Source organism: Megalobrama amblycephala, linkage group LG19 (genome assembly GCF_018812025.1).
Source record: "Megalobrama amblycephala isolate DHTTF-2021 linkage group LG19, ASM1881202v1, whole genome shotgun sequence".
Lineage (NCBI taxonomy): Eukaryota > Metazoa > Chordata > Actinopteri > Cypriniformes > Xenocyprididae > Megalobrama > Megalobrama amblycephala.
The window spans coordinates 84,043-108,505 of record NC_063062.1 but is presented as its reverse complement, the minus strand read 5'-3'; the positions used below and the strand labels follow the sequence as shown (position 1 = coordinate 108,505).

Below are 24,463 nucleotides of genomic sequence, written 5' to 3'. Positions count from 1 at the left end.
AGTAACATTACAAGTAACACGTAATCATTACTTTTTTGGTGTAACAAGTAAGGTAACATTACAAGTAACATGCATTACATACTTTTTGATGTTACGTGTAAAGTAAAGCATTACTTTTTGATGTAACAAGGTAACACCTTACAAGTAACGTATATTACGTAATCATTACTTTTTTGATGTAACGAGTAAAGCAGTGCAGTCCAAGTAACACATTACGTAATCAGATTACTTTTTGACGTAACTTTAAATTACATTCTAATAACACAAATACATTTATTTAAAGCCAAAAAAATTTACTGCAGTTGAAGTATTTTCAAGAACAACAGTCACAGTAATAGTATGAATTGTAGCAGAAATATAGCTAGTGATGCATGATGTCCAATTTAGTGGATTAATTAAAGTTCCTCCCAATCTAAAATCAATACTTGGGAAATTTAACAATGATATGACTCTGGCATGTTATGGAAGCAAAATAGAACAAAATCTCAAAATTGAGCAGTGCATGAAAATCACGTCTCCTGGAATAGCTGTTCCTGATTGGTCGATGGTGCCACACTGCAGTGATTTCCTGCATTTACATTGATGCATTTGGTTTATGCTTTTATCTACAGTGACTTTCATTACAGGTATGGTCCACATTTACTCACCTTGACACCATGCTGTACTGTTTAAGCTAGACAAATGTTACATATTCATGCACTTTTGTTGACTGTTTATTTTGTTAGATTGACGGGACATTATCGCACTTACTACAAGACTACTTACCAAATCAGTAAAAGCAGATGAAATATTAATGGAGCCCACGCTGCTGCTGAAGAGCTGCCAGAGTTTAGTGTCACCCCTAATCAAACACACCTGAACCAGCTAACCAGGGTGTTCAGCTTCTCTGGTAAGTGTTTGTGATCTACTCTCTATATATGGTTCCTCATATATGCATCTGTGGGATTTTTTTCACCTGTTTTATGATCCAGCAGTTAAAAGTGTTTCACCTGATCACTTACAGTAGTAAAGCAGTACATGCTGCAAAAAATTATGTTCTTCCTCAGTATTTTTGTTATGTTTTCCAGTACAAATATTAATGTACGAATGAATGAATGATATTTGTACTGGAAAAGCAGCACTAGTTCTTGTTAAACACTTCCAAATATTTGTAGAATGTAAAAATCTAAGAATGTTTCCCTGGCTGTTTTCTTTGAGTGATCTTCCATAATCATTTAAGAACAGGATGTTTTGAGATGCAGCATAACTGCTATTGAAATGTCAGTCCAGCCTGAACATACATCTTTCTTTCTCTCAGGAACACAGCATCTCTCTGTCATCATGACTGAATGTAAGTGCTTGTTTCTTCTGTTTGTACCTTCACAAACATTTGTGTTTTTAGTCCGGTACATCCTGACATCTCACTGCAGCATCTGTTCCCACTTTCAGTTTCTTTTTTATAAAGCACAAATACTGTTCAAAAAGTTACTCTAGCACACTATATACTGGATAGTATATACTATATACTGCCAACTGCTTTCTAAACAGCAGTACAGTATGGTAGACGTTAAAAGGGATGTAATGTGCATTATATAATCAGGTTACTTTTTTGATGTAACAGTAATGCATTACATAATCAGATTACTTTTTTGATGTAATGAGTAAAGTAACGCATTACAAGTAACATACATTACATAATCAGATTACTTTTTTGATGTAACAGTAATACATTACATAATCAGATTACTTTTTTGATGTAACAGTAATACATTACATAATCAGATTACTTTTTTGATGTAATGAGTAAAGTAACGCATTACAAGTAACATACATTACATAATCAGATTACTTTTTTGATGTAACGAGTAAAGTAACGCATTACAAGTAACGTGCATTACAAAATTAGATTACTTTTTGATGTAACGAGTAAAGTAACGTTACAAGTAACATGCATTATGTAATCAGATTACTTTTTTGATGTAACAGTAATGCATTACATAATCAGATTACTTTTTTGATGTAACAAGTAAAGTAACGCATTACAAGTAACACATTACATAATCAGATTACTTTTTTGATGTAACAGTAATACATTACATAATCAGATTACTTTTTTGATGTAACGAGTAAAGTAATGCATTACAAGTAACGTACATTACATAATCAGATTACTTTTTTGATGTAACGAGTAAAGTAACACAAGTAACGTGCATTACAAAATTAGATCACTTTTTGATGTAACGAGTAAAGTAACGTTACAAGTAACATGCATTATGTAATCAGATTACTTTTTTGATGTAACAGTAATGCATTACATAACCAGATTACTTTTTTGATGTAACGGGTAAAGTAACGCATTACAAGTAACACATTACATAATCAGATTACTTTTTTGATGTAACAGTAATGCATTACATAATCAGATTACTTTTTTATGTAACGAGTAAAGTAACGCATTACAAGTAACACATTACATAATTAGATTACTTTTTGATGTAACAAGTAACATGCATTACATAATCTGATTACTTTTTTGATGCAACAGTAACGCATTACAAGTAACATGCATTACATAATCAGATTACTTTTCCATGTAATGAGTAAAGTAACGTTACAGGTAATGTGCATTATGATTTCTTTTTTGATGTAACAAGTGAAGCATTACAAGTAACGTACATTACGTAATCATTATCATTAATCAGACAATAAAAGGGATCGTTCGCCCAAAAATGTGAATCCTGTCGTCAATGCAGTATGCTAGTGTGAAGTTCACATTCTCTGTATTCACTGTGTCCTGATCAGCAGATGTACGGGATACACTGTGATTTGACTTTGTTTACACTGCTCTGCCTCACAGAAACAAGTGCAGAACTTTAGCATAGATGTTTCTGGTGATGATCTGTGTGGTTTCTGTACTGGCAGAGCTTCAGTAACGTCAGTTCTGTCTTCAGCTACACAAGCTCTCTCCCACTCGTCCTGCACCCACATGCTGACAGTGATGCAGATCAACAGGCATCTTATCGTTTCTCAGCAAAGCTGCACTTCCTGGAAGCGACTCATTCACAGACGACTCTGGTGTGTTACTACTGAGGGGACAAGGTGACATATCAGTACTGTCCTTATTTCAGACACCCTTTAAAATATGTCAATCGAGCTGGATGCCGTCAGTATAAGACACTACTGCTGATCTTGTACTATTTCTGCACTATATAGTATACACTAGAAGAAAAGGTTCAGTATAGAACCTTGAAGGGTTTCGTCAGGCGCTTCACATATAGAGGTTCCATCACGAACCATATCAGCTGCAATTTTCAACTTTTTTTGTTGTGCCAATGTTAGATTTTACATGTTACATTTTTGATGTCATTTATTAAATTAAGTGTAACATGAGGTGATGCAACATATGAATTGTTTTGCATTTTAAAACACAAGGCAGTATGCAGTATGTACTGGGTAGTAGAACAATATTCAGTTCTACTAACCATGACTTGGACATTGGACACTGTTAAAGTTCAATTTCAAAAATCAATTTTGTGATTGCATGTAATTGGATTTATTGTGAATGATTCATGCATGTAGCCTATGTTTCATTAGCTCCTTCCTTTCAAGGAAAATCTGTTCACAAGTCCTCCAGGCAGCTATTTCAGGCATCCAAGACCAAAGCCGATTCTCAATATGCGTTCTTGTCTGTACTTGTGTTCTTGTGTTCAGTCGCTGCTCAAGTACTGTTCCAATTCAAAGTTCACATCTAGCCAAGTACAGTTCAAATCCCTGGATGTGTTCTTGCTCCGCCCCTTTTATCGAGGATGCCTCGAGAGGTGACTTGTGCAGACAGCCAGGTATTGCATCTCGCACTAACAAGCAAGCGTCAATGGTGGAGGAGAAAACCGGCATAATTTTAAAAATACTAACTACTGCATTTATGCCATATGGCGAGAATGTAGTTGTGGTTTATTTATAGATGGAGACTACTTGAAAAATTCCTACTACGATTTCAAACTACTGAGTCGAACTTGCCAAGTCCGAACCACCAAGGAAGCAAGTACGAACTTTTTACATTTTTCTTTTGCGATGAAGCAGAGTTGCCACGCTGGCTGTTTTCCCGCAGAACTGAGCTAGTTTTTTTTTTTAAGTTTTTGAAATGCTTGTATTGAGATATTTTACCCATTTTACATCCTAACAATGATGTTGACTGTGTTTATGATTAATACTATCAAAGTTTCTTTAAGACAAGTCAACGACAAGAAACGACTCTTTGTCATGTAAGTGCAGCTCTATCTCCTTGAATGGGGAAACATCAAATTCTCCATAACTGTTCGCCAAGCTTTCGATTAAATTACATTTTGAAATCACCAATGAAATCTGACAACTACTGTCTTATAAATTTTGTTTCTAAACGCTCAAATCATGACAAAAAACTGTATTTTTCAGGCTGGATCAAGCTAATGCGCATTGACTGTTTCTAAAGGAACCGGAGCTTCTGGCTGCTGCAGTGATGCGATGACTTTACCAACCGGCGATTGGCTCTTATTTAGAAGGTGGGATTTATTCCGCCATATTGCGCATTGAACTTTCTCCCATTCATAATAATACGAGCGTCTTGCGTTGTGTTTTCAGCTGGTCTCAGTTCAGCTGGATGTTGGAGGAACAGAGAGGGTGAAGGTTCTGGAAAGTGACTTTATACTTTCCCACATGAATAAATACTATAGTGTTTCTGAACCATACTATAGTAAATTGTAGTACACTTTGTTAATGAATGCTACAGCATACTGTAGTATTAACTATAGTGAACTGATAAACTAATAAATACTGTAGTATACTTTAGTTTTTTCTACAGTAAACTGTAGTGAATTGTAGTATATTATACACTAAAGTTGTAGAAAAGTGGGTAAAGTCTTGTTTATATTACTAAAGTTGTTATATTACCACAACAAATTAATTCAAGTACTTTACTATAGTACGGTTCAAAAACACCATAGTATTTACTATAAATTACTATAGTATTTTTTGCATGTGGGTTATGAACAGGGAGTGCGTGCATGTAGGAGTGCATTTTCTTCCAATTAAATTGGCAACTTAATTATGAGCCACATAATTCAGAAAAATGGTTTGGCATCATTGCTTTAAAAAGTTATGGACTGCATATAATTGTCAAAAATCAAAAGATGTAAATGACACAGGCTTTCTACAGAAGCCATTACTGAGATGAAGGATTCATTTGTTTCTCTGTTACATGGACAATCTGGCCTAAATATGATGTTGCCAATATAATTGGAAATGCAGATATATCTCATTCTATCAGAAAATGAACTGTAATTGACAAAATGCTTATTGAGCCCTGTATGATTCAGGTGGACATGCGGATAAAAGCACACTCATTTACTGATATTAATGCAAATTATCGTAGAATACTGCAACGGTCCGTTTTCAAGACGCAAATGAAGCGCAGTCGATGCCAAACAGCATTGTGAATAGAGACTCCATTCAGGTGTAATTTAGCTCAGGACTGAACTCGGATGACCTGCAGAATTTCATCCAACTGAACTAGATGCTTTCCCGTGGGGATCAGACGGTTGCTAAGAAACATTACGACGTCATGCTGTCAAATAAAATTATCTTCGAGGCAATAGGACCAAACGATCACCTTTCCTGCAGATTAACACACTTTGGTTGCAATCTAGTGAAGTGAAACTATCAGTTCTGACATGATCAAGTCAAACATCACATTACTATTAGAAGAGCAGTGCACCTTTTCAGTGAAAGACAAGCCATTATCTAGATCTCAACAGGGGTAAAATTGCACAGAATGGATAAAATGCATTGGTGCAACAGGAGGAAATGCTTCTGAGAGTGTTTGTTAGATGTCAAACTCTAGGCACGAATGAATCGGTCACTTGGTAATACAGCTAATTCGAGTACAATATGTAGCCCAGTGTTTGTTCAATGTGTTAGTCTGGTAAATCACACTTCAGCCGCTAATGCATTTACATAACCGTCAGTATCATTTTTCCTCTTTCAGTCTACATTGAGTTAATACCAGTGCATATTGTCAGGGCTATGAGGTTCATTGTAATACCAAGCCTTTATATATATATATATATGTAATGCATAAAGAATTTGAATGCATTATGCTTTGTAATGCACCTTATTGTATGATCTCATGAATAATTGTAACCACGGTTATAAAACATTCATTGAACACCTTTAGAAAGCATTAAATGTAACAAGCAAATAATTCATTTTAACTTTGGTTACAATTATTTATGAAAAGATATGATGCACTATAACATACATTATGAATAGCTTTATGCATTAGGCATTAAGTAAACATTTTTTGTATGATAAATTTTGTCCCACCAATGTTCAGTGTTAAATCCGAAAGCAGTGGAGAACCACTGATTTGCATGAAAACCGAAGGCTACGGCGAATTGAAATGCAAAGCAAAACTGCCAAAAGCAAGAGAATATTGGATCTAAAGAAATGAGCAATACCCCAGATAGCTGCGATTGTAGTGATTTATTTGTACAGTAAGGAAGCAGACCGTGCAACGCCTTCACTCAGATGAAGGCAGATACGAGGCATTTGTGCTCAGGACAGAAACCTCAAACACTCTTTCACTGGGAGGAAGCAGAGAGGACTCGAACCCAAGAACAGAGACAAAAACAAAAAAAGAACAGATCCCAGCTGATCCGCAAGTCACTAAAATAAAAGCATGTTTAAAGGCAGAAACAAATGAAGTTAGAGCAAATAAAACAACATTCCTTCAGGGATTTCCAGTGGCACAGCATCGTCAGAAAGGCATATGGTGGTGTTGCCGAGATCAGAACCAAATGCCTGACATTTACAACGGGATTCAGACACCGGGAGAATCTCCTTCACAGCGACGCCAACAGAAAAAAAAAAAAACACGGCGGCGATTTAAAACTTATATTCTTTCGGAACAGCTTCCCTCGTTGTGATGCCATCACTCAATGAGAAATCAGTTAAATTAAGATGTATAAAACGTTAACAAAAATAGCATATAGAAAAAGGTATTACAAAAGACAGGCCAGTCCTACAGAGATGGTCACAACTGCATTGAGAGAGTGCGAGGGCGACGGCGGGAGTCTTTAGAGACAAGTTTGCGTGGACGCAGTCTTTCCGGGGGGAGGACAGTGAAAGCCGCGAGTGCCGTCCGGGCCCCTCGGGAGCCGCACCACTCCTGGAGGGAGCCCGTCCGCGTTCTGGATCTTCCGGCCGAGCATCGGGCTTCCCACCGGGCTGCTCTCCTGACTCGCCACCTGCTTCCGCCGCTGGACCCACGGGCTGCCCGACGGCGTCAAGCTGCTGTCCGAGGAATAGTCCGCCCAGCGCCGCCCCGGTTCGGGGCTCAAACGGCCCTCGCTGGCCAGGGGAGACTTCCCCGAGTGGTGCGTCTTGCGCTGGGAGCAGGGACTGGCGCGTGGGCTGCTCCACGGGCTGGAGCGCGGCGAAACAACCGGGCTGAGGTGGTTGGGACCCGCGCTGGTGGGGCTGAGCTTGTTGCAGGAGCGCGACTTGCGGGACAAGCGAGGCGACGTGGGATTGCTTTCGGTTTCCGAAGAGCTGGCGGCGGAGTCGTCGCCTCCGTGATACTGCAGCTCCCGCACGCGGCTGTTGAGCGAGCGACTCTTGCGCATGCCGCCTTCGTCCCGCTGCCGGTCTTTTGGGACCTTTTTCTTGGGAGGCTTGGTGCCGATCAGAACCACCTTCAACCCCATCGGCCCTCGGCTGCCTCCGTCGCCGCCGACCGCCTCGTGGGCTTTCATCGCCGCCTCCACTTCTTCGAACTCTACGATGGCACACTCCTCGGTGCCCAGCTGAGAATATCTCCCGCTCAGCTTCTTCAGATCGGCCGGCAAGTCCTTCCCGGGTTTGAGAACCCGCACGGAGGCGATCGGCCCGTAGTTTCCGAACGCCTTCAGGAGAAGCTCCATCAGCCGCTCCTGCTGGGTCGGACCGCCGCCTCCGTTACCGCCGTCTCCCCCGAGTGCGACGCCCAGCTCCGGCCAGCGCTTCAGTTCGCTGAGCAGCAGCATCCGACTCGGCAAAGACTCGCTGGCGAAAACCGGCACGGTTGACCTGCGTCGCACCTTACGGCCCTCTTCATTCAGCTCCAGCAGGTTGGAGTGACGCAAGGCGTACGCTGTGGTTCTCCAGTCCCGTGTCAAGTGCTTGACCTGAGAGAGAGAGAGACAGAACGCATTAGACCTTCTTCAGGTATGACCATCAATCATGTTAAGATTCGCATAGACCCTTTTCACATTTGTGCGCTTCTCAAAAGGCGTCATAATTGGGGAAACTTCTATAGAGGTGAATGGAAACATAATTTGTGTGTTCCCATTTGCCTCAATAGCAAAAGAAAAAACCCCACAGAGATTGATTACATTAGTCAGAAAAGAGAAAGATGTCAAATTCACGTTTTATTAGAAACGCTCATGCAGCAGCTTTAACTAGATCTCTGCAAGTACGATTAATCATTTAAAGGTCTTGATCTTGATTCAAACACCCACACGATTTTATTCTTAAAAGGTCCCGTTTTTCGTGTTTTTTTGAAGCTTTGATTGTGTTTATAGTGTGCAATATAACATGTGTTCATGTTTCGCGTGTAAAAAAACACAGTATTTTTCACATCATTTACTTATCTGTATACCGCTGTTTCCACTGTCATAAAAACGGGCTGATGACTTCCTTGTTTTATGAAGTCCCTCCTTCAGAAATACGTAACGAGTTCTGATTGTGCCAGCGGTTCCTGTGTTGTGATTCGACAGCAGTTTAGCGCATCTTGCCCGGAAAGGTCACGCCTCTTACCATAACGTGGAGATGCACGCGCTCAGTGTTATTGTAAACATGTCTATAATTTTACCCTATCAATTTGAGCCGGAATCAGACCCGGTGATTGGACTGCGGGATGAAAATAACAGCGTTTCGACGACATGGCGACAAACACACTCTACAAACGCAACTCTTGCTCTTCTCCGTGGGAGCGCAATACTTTGTGTATTCCTGTGGGCGGAGGTTAGTCAAAAAACTGTTTTAGTGACGTCATTAAAGGAGGAAGTAGAGGGATGTAGTCCAAACTGGCCGTTCGATGTAGGCGACTTCTGTTAAATAAAATATCTCGCTTGGCATTGAACTTTGAGCTTTAAAATTTTACAGATTTTATTTATACTCTAACAACAACATTACACACTAACTAAAGTTTGAAACGGGATCACGAAGAACGGGACCTTTAAAGTACAGCGATTCGGCTATTAAACCTTTGACAAGTACGATCACAGCGAACATTCAGATCTGCGTTCTGATCCAGAGAGAGCAGTTGTCATGTTTAGGTCTGAAACGGCTTCACAAACTGCCACACAGATTCATTATTTCTGTCTTACGATAATTTAAATGATTACATACATTTTTTTTTACTTCGGATATAAACACTGATGTCTACGCTAGTGATCAAAATAGAGTTTTTCAACTAAAACAATTATGCATTTTGGCCGTTCATTTACATAATAGCAGCATTTGGGGGGCCTGAAAGCTCAAACTTTGGAAAAGTGATTCAAAGTGCATGTTTTGGAAAATTATACAGTTATCTCAGTGTAAACTACAAAAACGAATATAATATTTGTATATTCGCGAATTTGTAAAACAAAAAAACAAAAAACAAAAAAAAAAGTAAAAAGTGACGTCATGCACATATATTAACGTGTTCAGTCTATAGGTGTGTAGTGATTCTTTACAAAGTGACATTGCCATCTACTGGCCTGACATGAATACAGCGTTTTTAGTTTTCGCAGATCCATGTGAACGAGGAAAATTGTATGCAAAAAACACAAAATGTACGTCGTTGTCGTGTAAAAGCACCTTTAAATCAACCTTGTGAAAGTAGCTTGATGCTCGAAATAATGATTGTATCATTACATTGTTACACCAGTAGGTGGCGACAAGTGACTTATTTGTCATTGAATCATTCATTTGCGATTTGTTTAAAAACACAGATTTATCCAGTAATGAAAAGTCTTTAAGAGTCACTGAATCATTCATTCAATTTTTTTTTTTTTTTTTTTTTTTTAAATAGACTGCAGCAATTAACGTTTTGTCAGAACCTAAATTACACATTACAGTAAATTACATGTTTTGTTTGGTTATCTCACGGAAGAATCATGATCTCTATTTTAAACAAAAAGATTGTGATTCAATTTATCCAGAATCGTGCAGCTCTAATACCAAGATAAAACAACAACAACAAAATAGTAGTGTTTTAAATTTTCATAAAAAAAAAAAAAAAAAAAACTTTGCTAGATTGATGAATAATTGTGAAAAGCCATCAGTCTGTGAAAAGAGTCCATTAATCTACATGTGATTCTTGATTGTAGGCCGTTCAGTATCAATGTTGTCACAGAAAAAATTAATTTCATGTTCCCATGTCACTGCACATCTCAATACAGATTTAATCGAGATTGATAAAGTACCAAAAAGGCAGTGAAAGACAAATTAGCATCAGACTTGTTCAGAATACAGATCAAATTTGTGAAAGCAGATACAAATGTTAATTCAGTGCATGCTGCTTTCAAAAACCTCATCAAGTGGTTTAACAAATGCATTTTTTCTGTGCTGACATTATTTCATTTTCAAGCAGGAAGTTTGAGTGGAACATTTTGAAAAGCCTGTTCCTTTTTTAACAGCCGGCAGTCTGTCACATCATTTACTTGCGTTCATCGGAGATTCGGAGGATGTATTATTCTCATTCACTTTCCTCATAGGTGTTTCAAAACATTCTTTTGAAAGAGATCTGAGTCATGAGTCAAACCCGCTCTCAGATGAATCACAAACTTAGAAGCATAAAGGATATGAAAATAGAGAAAAAAAACAAGTACAACAGCATACTAAAACTGTTTTGACAAGGGAATATTTAAAGAATCCCATGAAGCACTGAGAATAAGAAACATCAGTACGATATAAAACTGCTGCTTTTTAGTCACAGATTATGAAGCACAAAAACAATAGACTCTGAGATTTACACAAATAGAAGCAGTTTAAGGGTGTACGGGGACCAATGTGATTACATCATTCGCAATGCTTCATGGGAGTGGGCGGTCACTGCTTAACTCTTGCCAAGATTTTCATTTCCATGGTAACGGTGACTTCTGATTGGCAGATCTCTCGTCAGGATTATGGGTAGTTCAGTTCTTCACCAGGAATGTGGCTATTAAACAATTTTATGAAAATGTTGGAAAAAAAGTTAAAAATCATAATGACTCGTGCATTCTCATTCTACAATTTGTTGTTTACGTTATTGGTTCATGTTCATATATATATAAAAATCAAATTAAAATGTATATATAAATTAAAAAATATATATTAAAATTTTATATATATATATATATATATATATATATATATATATATATATATATATATATTTTTTTTTTTTTTTTTTTTAAATGTTTAAATATTTATATATAAATAAAAACATTTAAGTTTTTTTTTATATTGTATATATGCAATATATTAATATATATATATATAAAATAAAAATATTTTATTTTTTAAATATACAGATTATATATAAAATAAAATAAAATATTCATATTTTTATTTTAATTTTAATTTTAAATTTCAAAATCTATATATAAAATAAGTATATATATATTTTTTTTATATAATAAAACATTTTTTAAAATTTATATACATATAAAATAAAATTTTTATATATAAAAATTTTATATAAACTTACATTTTTTATTATATATATAAAATGTATTTTTTTAAATTTATTTTAACATTAACATGCATACATATACACATACACGTATATATTTATTTTTTATAAAAACATTAATGTTATACATTATTTTGAGGTGTACTTTTTTCAGATTTACACGCGTTTCATCAATGTTTGGTTTGTAGACTGTAAATTTTAAACTCTATCTGTCATCTTTGAGCACACTAGCATAGAGACGAGCACAAAGTGAACAGATGTGACATTTAAACAGTGGTTCGTGTCTTTCAGGTCACGAGGTCTTCGAGAACTTGATCTTACCTTCTTGAAGGAGGTGAGCAGCTTCACGCTGACGAAGCCGAGCTTGTTGCGCCGAACGTGTTTGAGCAGAAAGGCGTCGTGCTCCAGGTTCTCATCCGACAGATAATATTCAATCTGCGCCACCAGTTTGTGGATCAGCTCTGGGTCCGGAGGCTGCCAGCTCTCCTCCTCCAGCTCTCCGCCGCTGGTCCCGGCGCCACTGAAACACACACACACGTCCATCATCAGCACCAGGTAGAGAGCGAGCGTGTGGCAGCATGACTGCGCAGCAGGGAGCCCGTCTGTTTCCTCTCGTCCCCCTGAAATCTCAGATTCCCCCACAATCCAACAGCCTGTGCAAAAACACGAGCATCACAACTCGCTGCCCACGACCACCAACACACGAGCAGCGCGGAAGCCGAGACCTCTCCATCTGACCGCAGAACACATGGTGATCGCACACGCTCTCCAGAGAGAACGACGGGGAAACGCAACTGAGCTTCCTGGAGGAAAACAAACTCTGTAATCTTTTCTACTAAACTGACAGAGCTGCAGCAAGATTCCACGGCTTACCTTCCCGTCTGCTGCGAATAACCTTCAGTAACAAATTAAACTGATGACTCACCGCATTCCCGCCCACACCGTTTAAAAATGCGCGACCACTCGGGCGGAACCGGCTGCACGTAAACTCCTGGAGAGAGAGAGAGAGACATTTCGAGCGGCACTTCAGCAGGGCGGGGAAACCCTTCAAGCACAAAAAGCCGCCCGTCATGATCCGCCCACTGCCGCTGATGTACAATAGCAGCATCAGCGAGACTCATTAGTGCTTTACAACAATGCACACGCGCGGCCGTGGGCTGAGCCGCTCACAGAGTGGGAAAACTGCTCAATAGGTCATGTGGGACAGATTTAATTGCACGTCAACAGCGTAGAGTTCAGAGCGCTCGGGAACGTCCGGAGGGTCGGCGTTTGCTGCGGTCACTGAGTGCGTTCGTGATCCAGACCAGGGGTTCTTAAGGAAAAATAATGTAGAAATAAATAATAGATTAAAATACATAAAATTATGCTATATAAAAAAACCCAAACAATTAAAATCAATAAAATAAACCAGGGGCCTCAAGGAAGTGCTGGAAAACCTTAGAGAAACGGTAAAAAAAAAAAGAAAATTATAAAATTAATTTATATGCATGTATGTGTGTGTATAATATAACATTTTTATTATTTTACAATTTGTACACTTTTCTTTAAGGTTTTCCACAGACCCCAGCACTTCCTTGTGGCCCCCTGGTTTTGATTTTAATAATTTATATACTGAATTTGTATTATAGTTTTTAGGTATACATTTAAAAAAAAAAAAAAAAAAAAAAAAAAAAAAAAAAAAATGTTAAAATTAATAAACCAGGGGGCCGCATGGAAGTACTGGGGGTCTGTGGAAAACCTTGGAGAAAAACAGTGTTAAAAAAAAAAAAAAGAAAAAAAAAAATTTGTATTAGATATATAATTTTTTTTATATTTTTTTAAACAATCTTTACACTTTTTCTGTAAGGTTTTTAATGGACCCTCAGCACTTCCTTGTGGCCTCCTGGATTTTTTTTTGTATGCATAATTTGTATTTACCAAAACAATTATAAAAAATACAAATTATGCATACAAAAAAAAAATAATAATATATAAAAAAATAAATAAAAAATTAATAAACCAGGAAGGAAGTGCTGAGGGTCTGTGGAAATATTCAGAGAAAAACCGTGTAAAAAAAAAAAAAAAAAAAAAAAAAAAAAGTAAAAAACCCCAAAAAATACAAAATTTAAAAACAAAAACAGATACAAACTAAATTAAGTATACAATAAAAAATTAAAAATTAATAAATAAACTAGGGGCCACAAGGAAGTGCTGGGGGTCCGTGGAAATGTTTAGAGAAAAACAGTGTAAAAAATAAAATACAAATTTAAATAAATACAAATTAAATATACAATTAAAAAAATAAATAAAAATAGGTGCTGGAGGAAATTCTGGGGATCTGTGGGAAAGTTAAGAGAAACTGTAAAAAATTAAGAAAAAAAAAAAAGATGAATACAAAATTAAAAAAAAATATATATAATAGATTGAAAAAAAAACGAAAAAGAAAAAAAAACACTTTTAATAGTACAGTACTATAGTGCATAGGGGAAGTACACATAATAGATACTAAATATTTTCCAAATAAATTAAATTTTTGAGGGTCTGTGACGTCTAAAAGATTGAAAACCCCTGATCTAGACAGATTCATAGTCCAATATTTGGCCATTATTACACACAATTTATTTCCAGTGAGTATTATAGGATGTGTAGGTATTATATGACATTATTATATCAGAACTTTGTGTTTGTCTGCGGCTGATACTGATGGTCAGTCTCTGGAGTGGACCGCCCTGATCATGTGTGGAACTAGAAGAGCAACAGGTCTGGTGCCATTCTTACCTGATGAGCTGACAGGTCTCACACACACACACACACACACACACACACACACACGGGATCAGATTTAGAAAGTGGCACTTTTATGGGGTCAAGCATTGTGAGCATGTCTATTTATAGCCCTGGAAGTGCAGCTGGTGTGTGTTTGTGTGTACGTGGATGGTAAGATGGAGAAATCAATAAATCAATGACTTGAATGTACGAGATAAATCTGTCTTTTTTACCTGGACTTGTCGTGTATCCCGAGCTCGTCTTCGCTGCCGCTGCCCGTCTGGAGCTCGATGGTGTTGCACGAAGCCTCCTCGTCGGGCTCCTCGTCCTCCGCAGCCTGGATCGCCACAGTGATGGTCACCGGAGCGCTGATCTCCCGCAGGTGCGTGTCCGGCGGCGGCTGCTGCTGCTCGGCGCTGGAGCTCATGATCGCAGCCGTGAACGCCTCCTCTTCCGCGGCTCCGCTGGCGTCTGCGCTGGATGAGGAACCGACCGCGACGCGGAAAGGCGAGCACAAACTTCCCAAGCGCTTGTGGAGATCAAAGGCAGCCGAAAGGAAGCGCTCCACGGCGGAGCAGAGCGTCCGAAATTTGCGCCACGGAGACGGATCCGGAGGCAGCGGCGCGGGGCTGTCAGAGGAGGAAGAGCGGACGCGTTTGGCTTCGTCTTGAGCAGCTACTTCCTCATATGTAAGAGGCTTTGTGTGTTTGAATCGAGCCCTGGGATTGGGCCATGACGCCTCCCCAACCCACCAGCAAAACTGAAGCCAAGAGGGCGGCAGCAGGAACGCGACGCAGCGCAGGAACGCGTTGAGCACGGCGGACATTACTTCGCTTCTCTTTCTCATTACTTTAGAAAGGCCGCGAGCGCCTCATCGATACATTTATATTGAGAAACATTGATCGCCTCACGTGAGGGCAATTAGGACAAGAAGCCAGCGGCGTTCAATCAAAGCGCGCGACCCACTTAAGACGCGCAAATTAGATAATAGGCTTTACAGCAGCGGATTTACTGTTCGGAAGGACGAAAGAAACGTCCTATAAACAAACACACTGATACTATTTCATGAATTTCATTTTATTGATTAAATGCAAAAAAAAAAAAAAAAAAAGAACCCAAACATTTTTTTTGTTTTAAAGTGAATATGTGACACATAAACAAACTATATATATATATATATATATATATATATATATATATATATATATATATATATACGCACGCGCACACTCAGTCCACTAGAGTTGTTTAAGGTGAGTGTGTGACGTCACGTGTGTGTGAGTCATCGCTGTGATTGATGTCCAGTCGTGAGTGAGGTGATGCTGCTGCATGACGTCACAGTCGTGTCCCGCATACTGATGATGACAGACACTCACACTGCAGTCTATCCCGTACTGAAGCACAGACACAGACACGCTCCTCTTCACGTGGACAGCAGTTGTGCATTATGGATTCTCAGGAACAATGCCTGAGTGAAGCATGAAGCCGTCTCGTGCTTTCAGGGAGAGCTAGAATGCATTTTCATTCTGCATTGAGCATCAGTCGTAATGCTGGAGCTCTTTCTGTGCTCCTGACCCGTGTGCTCCGTCATTGTCTGTTCGGGATCAGGTGATTCTCGTGTCTGTGTTTTAGGTATGATGGTAGATGCTTCTCTTTCTGCCGCAGTATTTACAGACACTGATCCCTGAGGACCTTCCCTCTCAGGACAGCATGGATTCGTGCATCAATTGATAAAACACAATGCAGACGTCATCATTCAGATGGGCGGTTATGTATGTGCATGTACTGTAAAAAATCTTGGGTTATTTTTTCTACCCAAGTCCTGGGTTTTTTGGGGGGGTTATTTTTCCAGCATTTGGGTAGTTTTTGTGTCACCCAGTTACTGGGTCAGACGTAACAACCCAGTTTTTGTGTCACCCAGTTACTGGGTCAGACGTAACAACCCAGTTTTTGGGTAGTTTTTGTGTTACCCAGTTACTGGGTCAGAAGTAGCAACCCAGTTTTTGGGTAGTTTTTGTGTCACCCATTTAATGGGTTAGACGTAACAACCCAGTGTTTGGGTAGTTTTTGTGTTACCCAGTTACTGGGTCAGACGTAACAACCCAGTTTTTGGGTAGTTTTTGTGTCACCCAGTTACTGGGTCAGACATAACAACCCAGTTTTTGGGCAGTGTTTGTGTCACCCAGTTTTTGTGTTGCCCAGTTACTGGGTCAGACGTAACAACCCAGTGTTTGGGTAGATTTTGTGTTACCCAGTTGCTGGGTCAGACGTAACAACCCAGTGTTTGGGTAGTTTTTGTGTTACCCAGTTTTTGTGTTGCCCAGTTACTGGGTCAGACGTAACAACCCAGTTTTTGGGTAGTTTTTGTGTCACCCAGTTACTGGGTCAGACATAACAACCCAGTTTTTGGGCAGTGTTTGTGTCACCCAGTTTTTGTGTTGCCCAGTTACTGGGTCAGACGTAACAACCCAGTGTTTGGGTAGATTTTGTGTTACCCAGTTACTGGGTCAGACATAACAACCCAGTTTTTGGGCAGTGTTTGTGTTACCCAGTTTTTGTGTTGCCCAGTTACTGGGTCAGACGTAACAACCCAGTGTTTGGGTAGATTTTGTGTTACCCAGTTGCTGGGTCAGACGTAACAACCCAGTGTTTGGGTAGTTTTTGTGTTACCCAGTTTTTGTGTTGCCCAGTTACTGGGTCAGACGTAACAACCCAGTGTTTGGGTAGATTTTGTGTTACCCAGTTGCTGGGTCAGATGTAACAACCCAGCGTTTGGGTAGTTTTTGTGTTACCCAGTTACTGGGTCAGACATAACAACCCAGTTTTTGGGCAGTGTTTGTGTCACCCAGTTTTTGTGTTGCCCAGTTACTGGGTCAGACGTAACAACCCAGTGTTTGGGTAGATTTTGTGTTACCCAGTTGCTGGGTCAGACGTAACAACCCAGTGTTTGGGTAGTTTTTGTGTTACCCAGTTTTTGTGTTGCCCAGTTACTGGGTCAGACGTAACAACCCAGTTTTTGGGTAGTTTTTGTGTCACCCAGTTACTGGGTCAGACATAACAACCCAGTTTTTGGGCAGTGTTTGTGTCACCCAGTTTTTGTGTTGCCCAGTTACTGGGTCAGACGTAACAACCCAGTGTTTGGGTAGATTTTGTGTTACCCAGTTACTGGGTCAGACATAACAACCCAGTTTTTGGGCAGTGTTTGTGTTACCCAGTTTTTGTGTTGCCCAGTTACTGGGTCAGACGTAACAACCCAGTGTTTGGGTAGATTTTGTGTTACCCAGTTGCTGGGTCAGACGTAACAACCCAGTGTTTGGGTAGTTTTTGTGTTACCCAGTTTTTGTGTTGCCCAGTTACTGGGTCAGACGTAACAACCCAGTGTTTGGGTAGATTTTGTGTTACCCAGTTGCTGGGTCAGATGTAACAACCCAGCGTTTGGGTAGTTTTTGTGTTACCCAGTTTTTGTGTTGCCCAGTTACTGGGTCAGACGTAACAACCCAGTGTTTGGGTAGATTTTGTGTTACCCAGTTGCTGGGTCAGATGTAACAACCCAGCGTTTGGGTAGTTTTTGTGTTACCCAGTTTTTGTGTTGCCCAGTTACTGGGTCAGATGTAACAACCCAGTGTTTGGGTAGATTTTGTGTTACCCAGTTGCTGGGTCAGATGTAACAACCCAGTGTTTGGATAGTTTTTGTGTTACCCAGTTTTTGTGTTGCCCAGTTACTGGGTCAGACGTAACAACCCAGTGTTTGGGTAGATTTTGTGTTACCCAGTTACTGGGTCAGATGTAACAACCCAGCGTTTGGGTAGTTTTTGTGTTACCCAGTTTTTGTGTTGCCCAGTTACTGGGTCAGACGTAACAACCCAGTGTTTGGGTAGATTTTGTGTTACCCAGTTGCTGGGTCAGATGTAACAACCCAGTTTTTGTGTCACCCAGTTACTGGGTCAGACATAACAACCCAGTGTTTGGGTAGTTTTTGTGTTACCAGTTACTGGGTCAGACGTAACAACCCAGTGTTTGGGTAGATTTTGTGTTACCCAGTTACTGGGTCAGACGTAACAACCCAGTGTTTGGGTAGATTTTGTGTTACCCAGTTAATGGGTCAGACGTAACAACCCAGTGTTTGGGTAGTTTTTGTGTTACCCAGTTTTTGTGTTGCCCAGTTACTGGGTCAGACGTAACAACCCAGTGTTTGGGTAGATTTTGTGTTACCCAGTTACTGGGTCAGATGTAACAACCCAGCGTTTGGGTAGTTTTTGTGTTACCCAGTTTTTGTGTTGCCCAGTTACTGGGTCAGACGTAACAACCCAGTGTTTGGGTAGATTTTGTGTTACCCAGTTGCTGGGTCAGATGTAACAACCCAGTTTTTGTGTCACCCAGTTACTGGGTCAGACATAACAACCCAGTGTTTGGGTAGTTTTTGTGTTACCAGTTACTGGGTCAGACGTAACAACCCAGTTTTTGGGTAGTTTCTGTGTTACCAGTTACTGGGTCAGACATAACAACCCAGTTTTTGGGCAGTGTTTGTGTCACCCAGTTAATGGGTCAGACGTAACAACCCAGTGTTTGGGTAGTTTTTGTGTTACCCAGTTTTTGTGTTGCCCAGTTACTGGGTCAGACGTAACAACCCAGTGTTTGGGTAGATTTTGTGTTACCCAGTTGCTGGGTCAGATGTAACAACCCAGTGTTTAGGTAGGTTTTGTGTTACCCAGATCCTGGGTCAGACATAACAACGCAGTGTTTGGGTAGTTTTTGTGTTACCAGTTACTGGGTCAGACGTAACAACCCAGTTTTTGTGTTACCCAGTTACTGGGTCAGACGTAACAACCCAGTGTTTGGGTAGATTTTGTGTTACCCAGTTACTGGGTCAGACGTAACAACCCAGTGTTTGGGTAGTTTTTGTGTTACCAGTTACTGGGTCAGACGTAACAACCCAGTTTTTGGGAAGTTTTTGTGTTACCCAGTTACTGGGTCAGACATAACAACCCAGTTTTTGTGTTGCTCAGATCCTGAGTCAGACATAACAACCCAGGGGTCGAGTTATTTATTGCAGGTTTTTTGCGCCCTCTTCAGGAGAGAGCAGTGCAGCTCCATCAGCCTTTTCGCATGATGGAAACGCCTGATGCCTTGCATAAAATTTTATGATTTTATTAAAAAAGATACAGAATATAAATACTTAGGATGTTAAAATATGTAATATGTAAAATATGTTCTCAGAATCGTACACTGATTATTTATGAACAGGTTATGGAAGTTATCAGTTCCCCCGCTGAACTCGAGTCATCTCCAGCACGAGATCCAGCGCCGTTACGGTGGAAACAAGACAAAAGAGACTGGTCAATTACACTTGAATTACTTCTAAATGTTTAATTTTTACTTCTAATATTTGTTAAACAAGTTTAATGTAGGCAGTATTAAATGTATTAATGATATAAAATATGCTATACTATAAAATATGATCAAAAATAAAGGAATTATCATGCAAACCAGAGGTTGTCTGGAGTATTTAAAAAAGGTTTAGAGGATTTAAATTAATCCGTGAACATTAATTCATGTATGAAGTAAAAGAAAAAATAAGCTAGTATTATAGTAAAAATGAATCAACCTATTGCTGGGTTAAATAAACGACCCAATTTGCTGGGTAAAATTAACCCAACATGTGTTTTGTCCTATATTTACGCAGCCCTTTTTTGGGGTTGTTTTTAACCCAGTGTTTTTTAGAGTGTGTGGTTATTCTCCTCTGTTTTGCAGAAAAAGCCAATAATTAATCATGATTACCATACAGTGCATTACAGCGGCTTCATGAGATTCATCTGAAACTAACAGCCATCATGACAGTTTAAAATCTCTCGCCCACAATGATTAACAGACGTAGAGGAAATCACACAGTAATTGAGTTTGACACTCGGTCATATAGACTCTCATCAGACCAGCTGGTTATATAGCATCCGGTTATGGATCTATATAACATTCATTGAGGACAGAGCTGTGGATTGAAGTACTTTTAATGTTACAGTAGTGGCCAAAAGTGATAGGAAACCCTTTATTCAAATATTAATAAAGATTTTGTAAGCATACAAAGAAATTATAAACATGCAAAAACAAGAGAGAACCAACGAAATATTAATAACTGATTATGTTGTAGTCAATGTTTGCTTTTAGTTTTTCTGTACAGTTTTATTACAGGCACCTGTAGCTTTAGTTTGCCCAATAATTGTGTCAGATAAACACCTTAACCAAGTTTAGTGTTTTGTTCTTCCCTCATATTTGAAATATTTTTTAAATATTTCCCTCTTATTTCAATAGTTTAATTGAACTTGTAGGCTCATTAAAAACAAACATCCCCCGGACATCACTTTTGGACAGTACTGTATTCTAGTTATGGTAGTTTACCCAAAATAAAGAAATTGCATTTGGCATGAAGAAAATGCCTATTTAAAGTCCATTAAAAATTTTTGGATTGTGACAATAAATGATTCTCATTAGATGCTCATTACATTCAGTGTAAATTAAAGGCAGCACAACAAACACTATCATGATGCATAAATATTGTACAATTTAAATATTGTTTTCATAGTGCAACGTGTAATTTCTCCTTGTGAAATGAAACTGAGAAAAGCACTATTGACTGACCTTTACAGAGATATCTCCAGATATTATTCCAAACAAACAAAAGAATAGAATTTAATCACACTGGTATAATGAAAAAGAATAGGATTTTTGGTAACATTTGGCAGTCTGACAAGGTTTTTCTCAAGGTAAAATGTTGAGAATCTGAAACCTGTTCAAGCTGATTTTGTGAGCAAAAGCAGATGGTGTGAATATAGTTGATGAGCAGGTTTTTGAATTTATTAAACATTCAGAGCATCAGCTGCGGTTGTCTCTGGATGATTTGTCAACACTTTACAATAAGCTCTCATTTGTTAACTTTAGTTAATACATTAACAATGAGTACATTTTTACAGCATTTATTAAGTAATAAAAATGTTCATGTTAGTTCACAGTGCATTAACTATAATGTTAAGATGCAAGACTACTTAAAAATAATAACATTCAGAAAACAAATGGGTTTATGAATTTTGAAATATTATTGATGCAACATTCCCAGGGTTTGGATGCGACAACACTAAATGATCTTCACCCATAGAAGAGAGGCGATACCAAGAGACAGAGAAGGCCAGATTCAGAAGATCGAAGTGATCGAGTCGGGATGTAGGGGAGGAGCAGATGAAGCCAAGCTATGTAGAGATTTAATAGAGAGCAGTAGTGTTTTGTACTTGATATGATAGGCCACTGGTAGGAGTTCAAGCAGAATAGGGCTGATGTGGGCCGAACGCTTGGTGTGGGTGAGAATTCTGGCAGCAGAGTTATGAATATATTGAAATCAACAGTAGTCAAGATGAAACAGAATGGACGACTGTTTTGGTCGTCTTTGACACTGATGGAGGGACGGAGCTGAGCAATGCGACGTAAGTGAAAAAAATGCTGTTTTGGTGATAGAGTTCATATGAGCCATTCTTTTATTTAATTCACACAAGCAGAAATGTTTTCAATGTGAGTGGATAGAGCAGGTTTACAGAATACAGATAGTATAGATTTGAATGTCATCAGTTTGGAAATCACAGTTAAAACCATGTTGATGTAAAATCTGACCCAGAGTTATATGTAGATGAGGAATCATAATGGACCTAGAAGAGAAACCTGAGGCACACCTTGCTTCAGGCGGACAGTAGGAGATCGAAAATCCTGCAGTGAAATGTAAAATTGTCTATTAGAGAGAAAGAGCAACACTGGAGATATCTGCATCCGAGAGGCGAGAGAAATGTGGAGTTGAGGTTGAGTAGTAGAAGTAATAGAGAGAGCCAGAGTCACCAGAAAGAAGCAGGTCATTCACTACCTTTACAAGGGCAGTACTATGAAGTGGGCGAAACCAGTTTGAAAGAGATCAAAGATATTGTTTTATTAGAAAAGACTGAAGCTGGGAGGCAACAGCACTTTACAGTGATTTGACCGTTAGAACTGACGGGTCAAGGTCGGGTTTCTTTAGAACTTTGGTAACTGCGGCAGTTTTGACGTATTTGTGAAGAGAGAAACAGGTGCAGAGATGACGGAATGGCAGAGTTTCAGGAGAGAAGTAGGAGCAGGATCAAGTCGACAGGATGAAGAATTGGATTTCAAGATTAACTCACTGATACAAGATGGATTAGAGGGAGAAAACACTGGCCAGAAAGATTAGGCCCAACTCAGAGGAACACCGGCGGACAGCATCAGTACATGATTCAAGAAAGAACAGAAGCTCATCTGAAGATGGAGGTCTGGTGAGCTTGTTTATTGTGTCAGATAATGCTTTTGGCCTGTTGCTTGATTTGTTAAGAATGAACCAAGTTCAGAGCAGATTTGTACGGAGCCCCTAAAGGGACCTTTGCAAAAATAAAAAAATTACGGAGTTTCGCGTGCTCACGAGAAACTTATGTCGTGCTCACGCGTTACAATTTCCGGTTTGTGTATACTATAACCAGTGTTGGGGGTAACGCATTACAAGTAACTTGAGTTACGTAATCAGATTACTTTTTCAAGTAACTAGTAAAGTAACGCATTACTTTTTCAATTTACAACAAAATATCCAAGTTACTTTTTCAAATGAGTAACGCAAGTTACTTTTTCACATTTATTGACTGACATGTTGTCCCCATGTTGTGAGAAATAAAGTGCAGAGGGTGTTGTGTACGCTGTGTAAGCATGATGGTTATTGTAGTTCTAGACTAAATGTGAACATGCATTTACTCATCTCACTTGCACAAAAACATTCAGTATTCCTCAAAATGAATAAAAACAGTGAAATGCAATCTCAGAATTTTTGCAAACCTGTAATAATTCACTATATTAAATTACACTAATATACTTTATGTATTTAATCTCGATTATTAACCAATGTCTCTGCTGCTGACCTTCAATATATCTAATTCAGCCATACTAATAAGCAGAAATACTTTAGATTAGATTTAGAAATAAGAACCAGAACTTCCTTCTCCTGTATCCTATTCTTCTTAAATCCAGAACGGCAGCACATCTGAAAGGTTTGTTTGAGCTGCGCCCTCTACTGTACAGGTGTAAATATGCTTTTCCTTCAGCCTGAGGCTTATTGATTTCACTTTTGGTGTGAAAGGGCCTTTTTTGCCAAAAATAGAACTTTTTTGTTGTTATTAAAAAACAAACAAACAAGCAAGCCCAGCCCCGGTGAGAAAAAGTAACGCAAAAGTAAAGTAACGCATTACTTTTCATAAAAAGTAACGAAGTAACGCAATTAGTTACTTTTTTAGGGAGTAACGCAATATTGTAATGCATTACTTTTAAAAGTAACTTTCCCCAACACTGACTATAACCTATTTCATTTGTGCGTCACTGCCTATGAAGAATGCCAGAGTATGGATTCACATAAACTAATAAAGATCATGAAAATTAAAGAGAAAATGAGAGTGGATTAATACAGCTGTATTTGCTCAAAATCTGGCTTTCTTAGACCAGATCGTCTAGGATGAATCCAGCTAATTATTCGTTTTAATTAAACACGTGCCTTCCTTTATATCTAAAGTGCTTTATGTCAATGGCTCTGCTCGCAATAAGCGCTGTTAGAATTGAATGGAGAAAATAAGCATTTCTCTGCCACCTGTAAGGATGCGTTAAATCCGACAAAGTGCTTTAATAAAGGGCCGTTTGATCTTGTGAAATTTTAGGACGCCAGTATTTTTACATGGGAAAATATAAATATGGCCTACTGCCCTTACGAAATACAAGGTTTCATCATTTTTACTGTACCAATGTTTTTTCATGAACCATTAAATGTGGCATCATGACAACTGAGCCCATTTCACAGCGCGATTCTTGGATGCCACAAAGTTAAAGCCACATTTTGAGCACTTTTTACTGAATCAGCCTTATTTATTTATTGTTTTAACTTGGCAAAAAGAACAATGCACACAACTATTCATATCCCGGCCGTCACAT

The 24,463-nt window shown here is 38.9% G+C and overlaps 1 protein-coding gene across 1 annotated transcript; it reads right to left on the bottom strand.

The window, feature by feature from the left end:
* Positions 1 to 6,480: 6,480 nt before the first annotated feature.
* larp6a (La ribonucleoprotein 6, translational regulator a) lies at positions 6,481 to 15,352 on the bottom strand. The gene is made up of 3 exons (XM_048168618.1): positions 14,692 to 15,352; positions 12,035 to 12,233; positions 6,481 to 8,177 (listed from the first exon to the last, which is right to left on the bottom strand). The coding sequence occupies exons 1-3, from the start codon at positions 15,303 to 15,305 to the stop codon at positions 7,089 to 7,091; spliced, it is 1,902 nt and encodes a 633-aa protein (XP_048024575.1). The 5' UTR covers positions 15,306 to 15,352; the 3' UTR covers positions 6,481 to 7,088.
* Between the last annotated feature and the right edge of the window lie 9,111 nt (positions 15,353 to 24,463).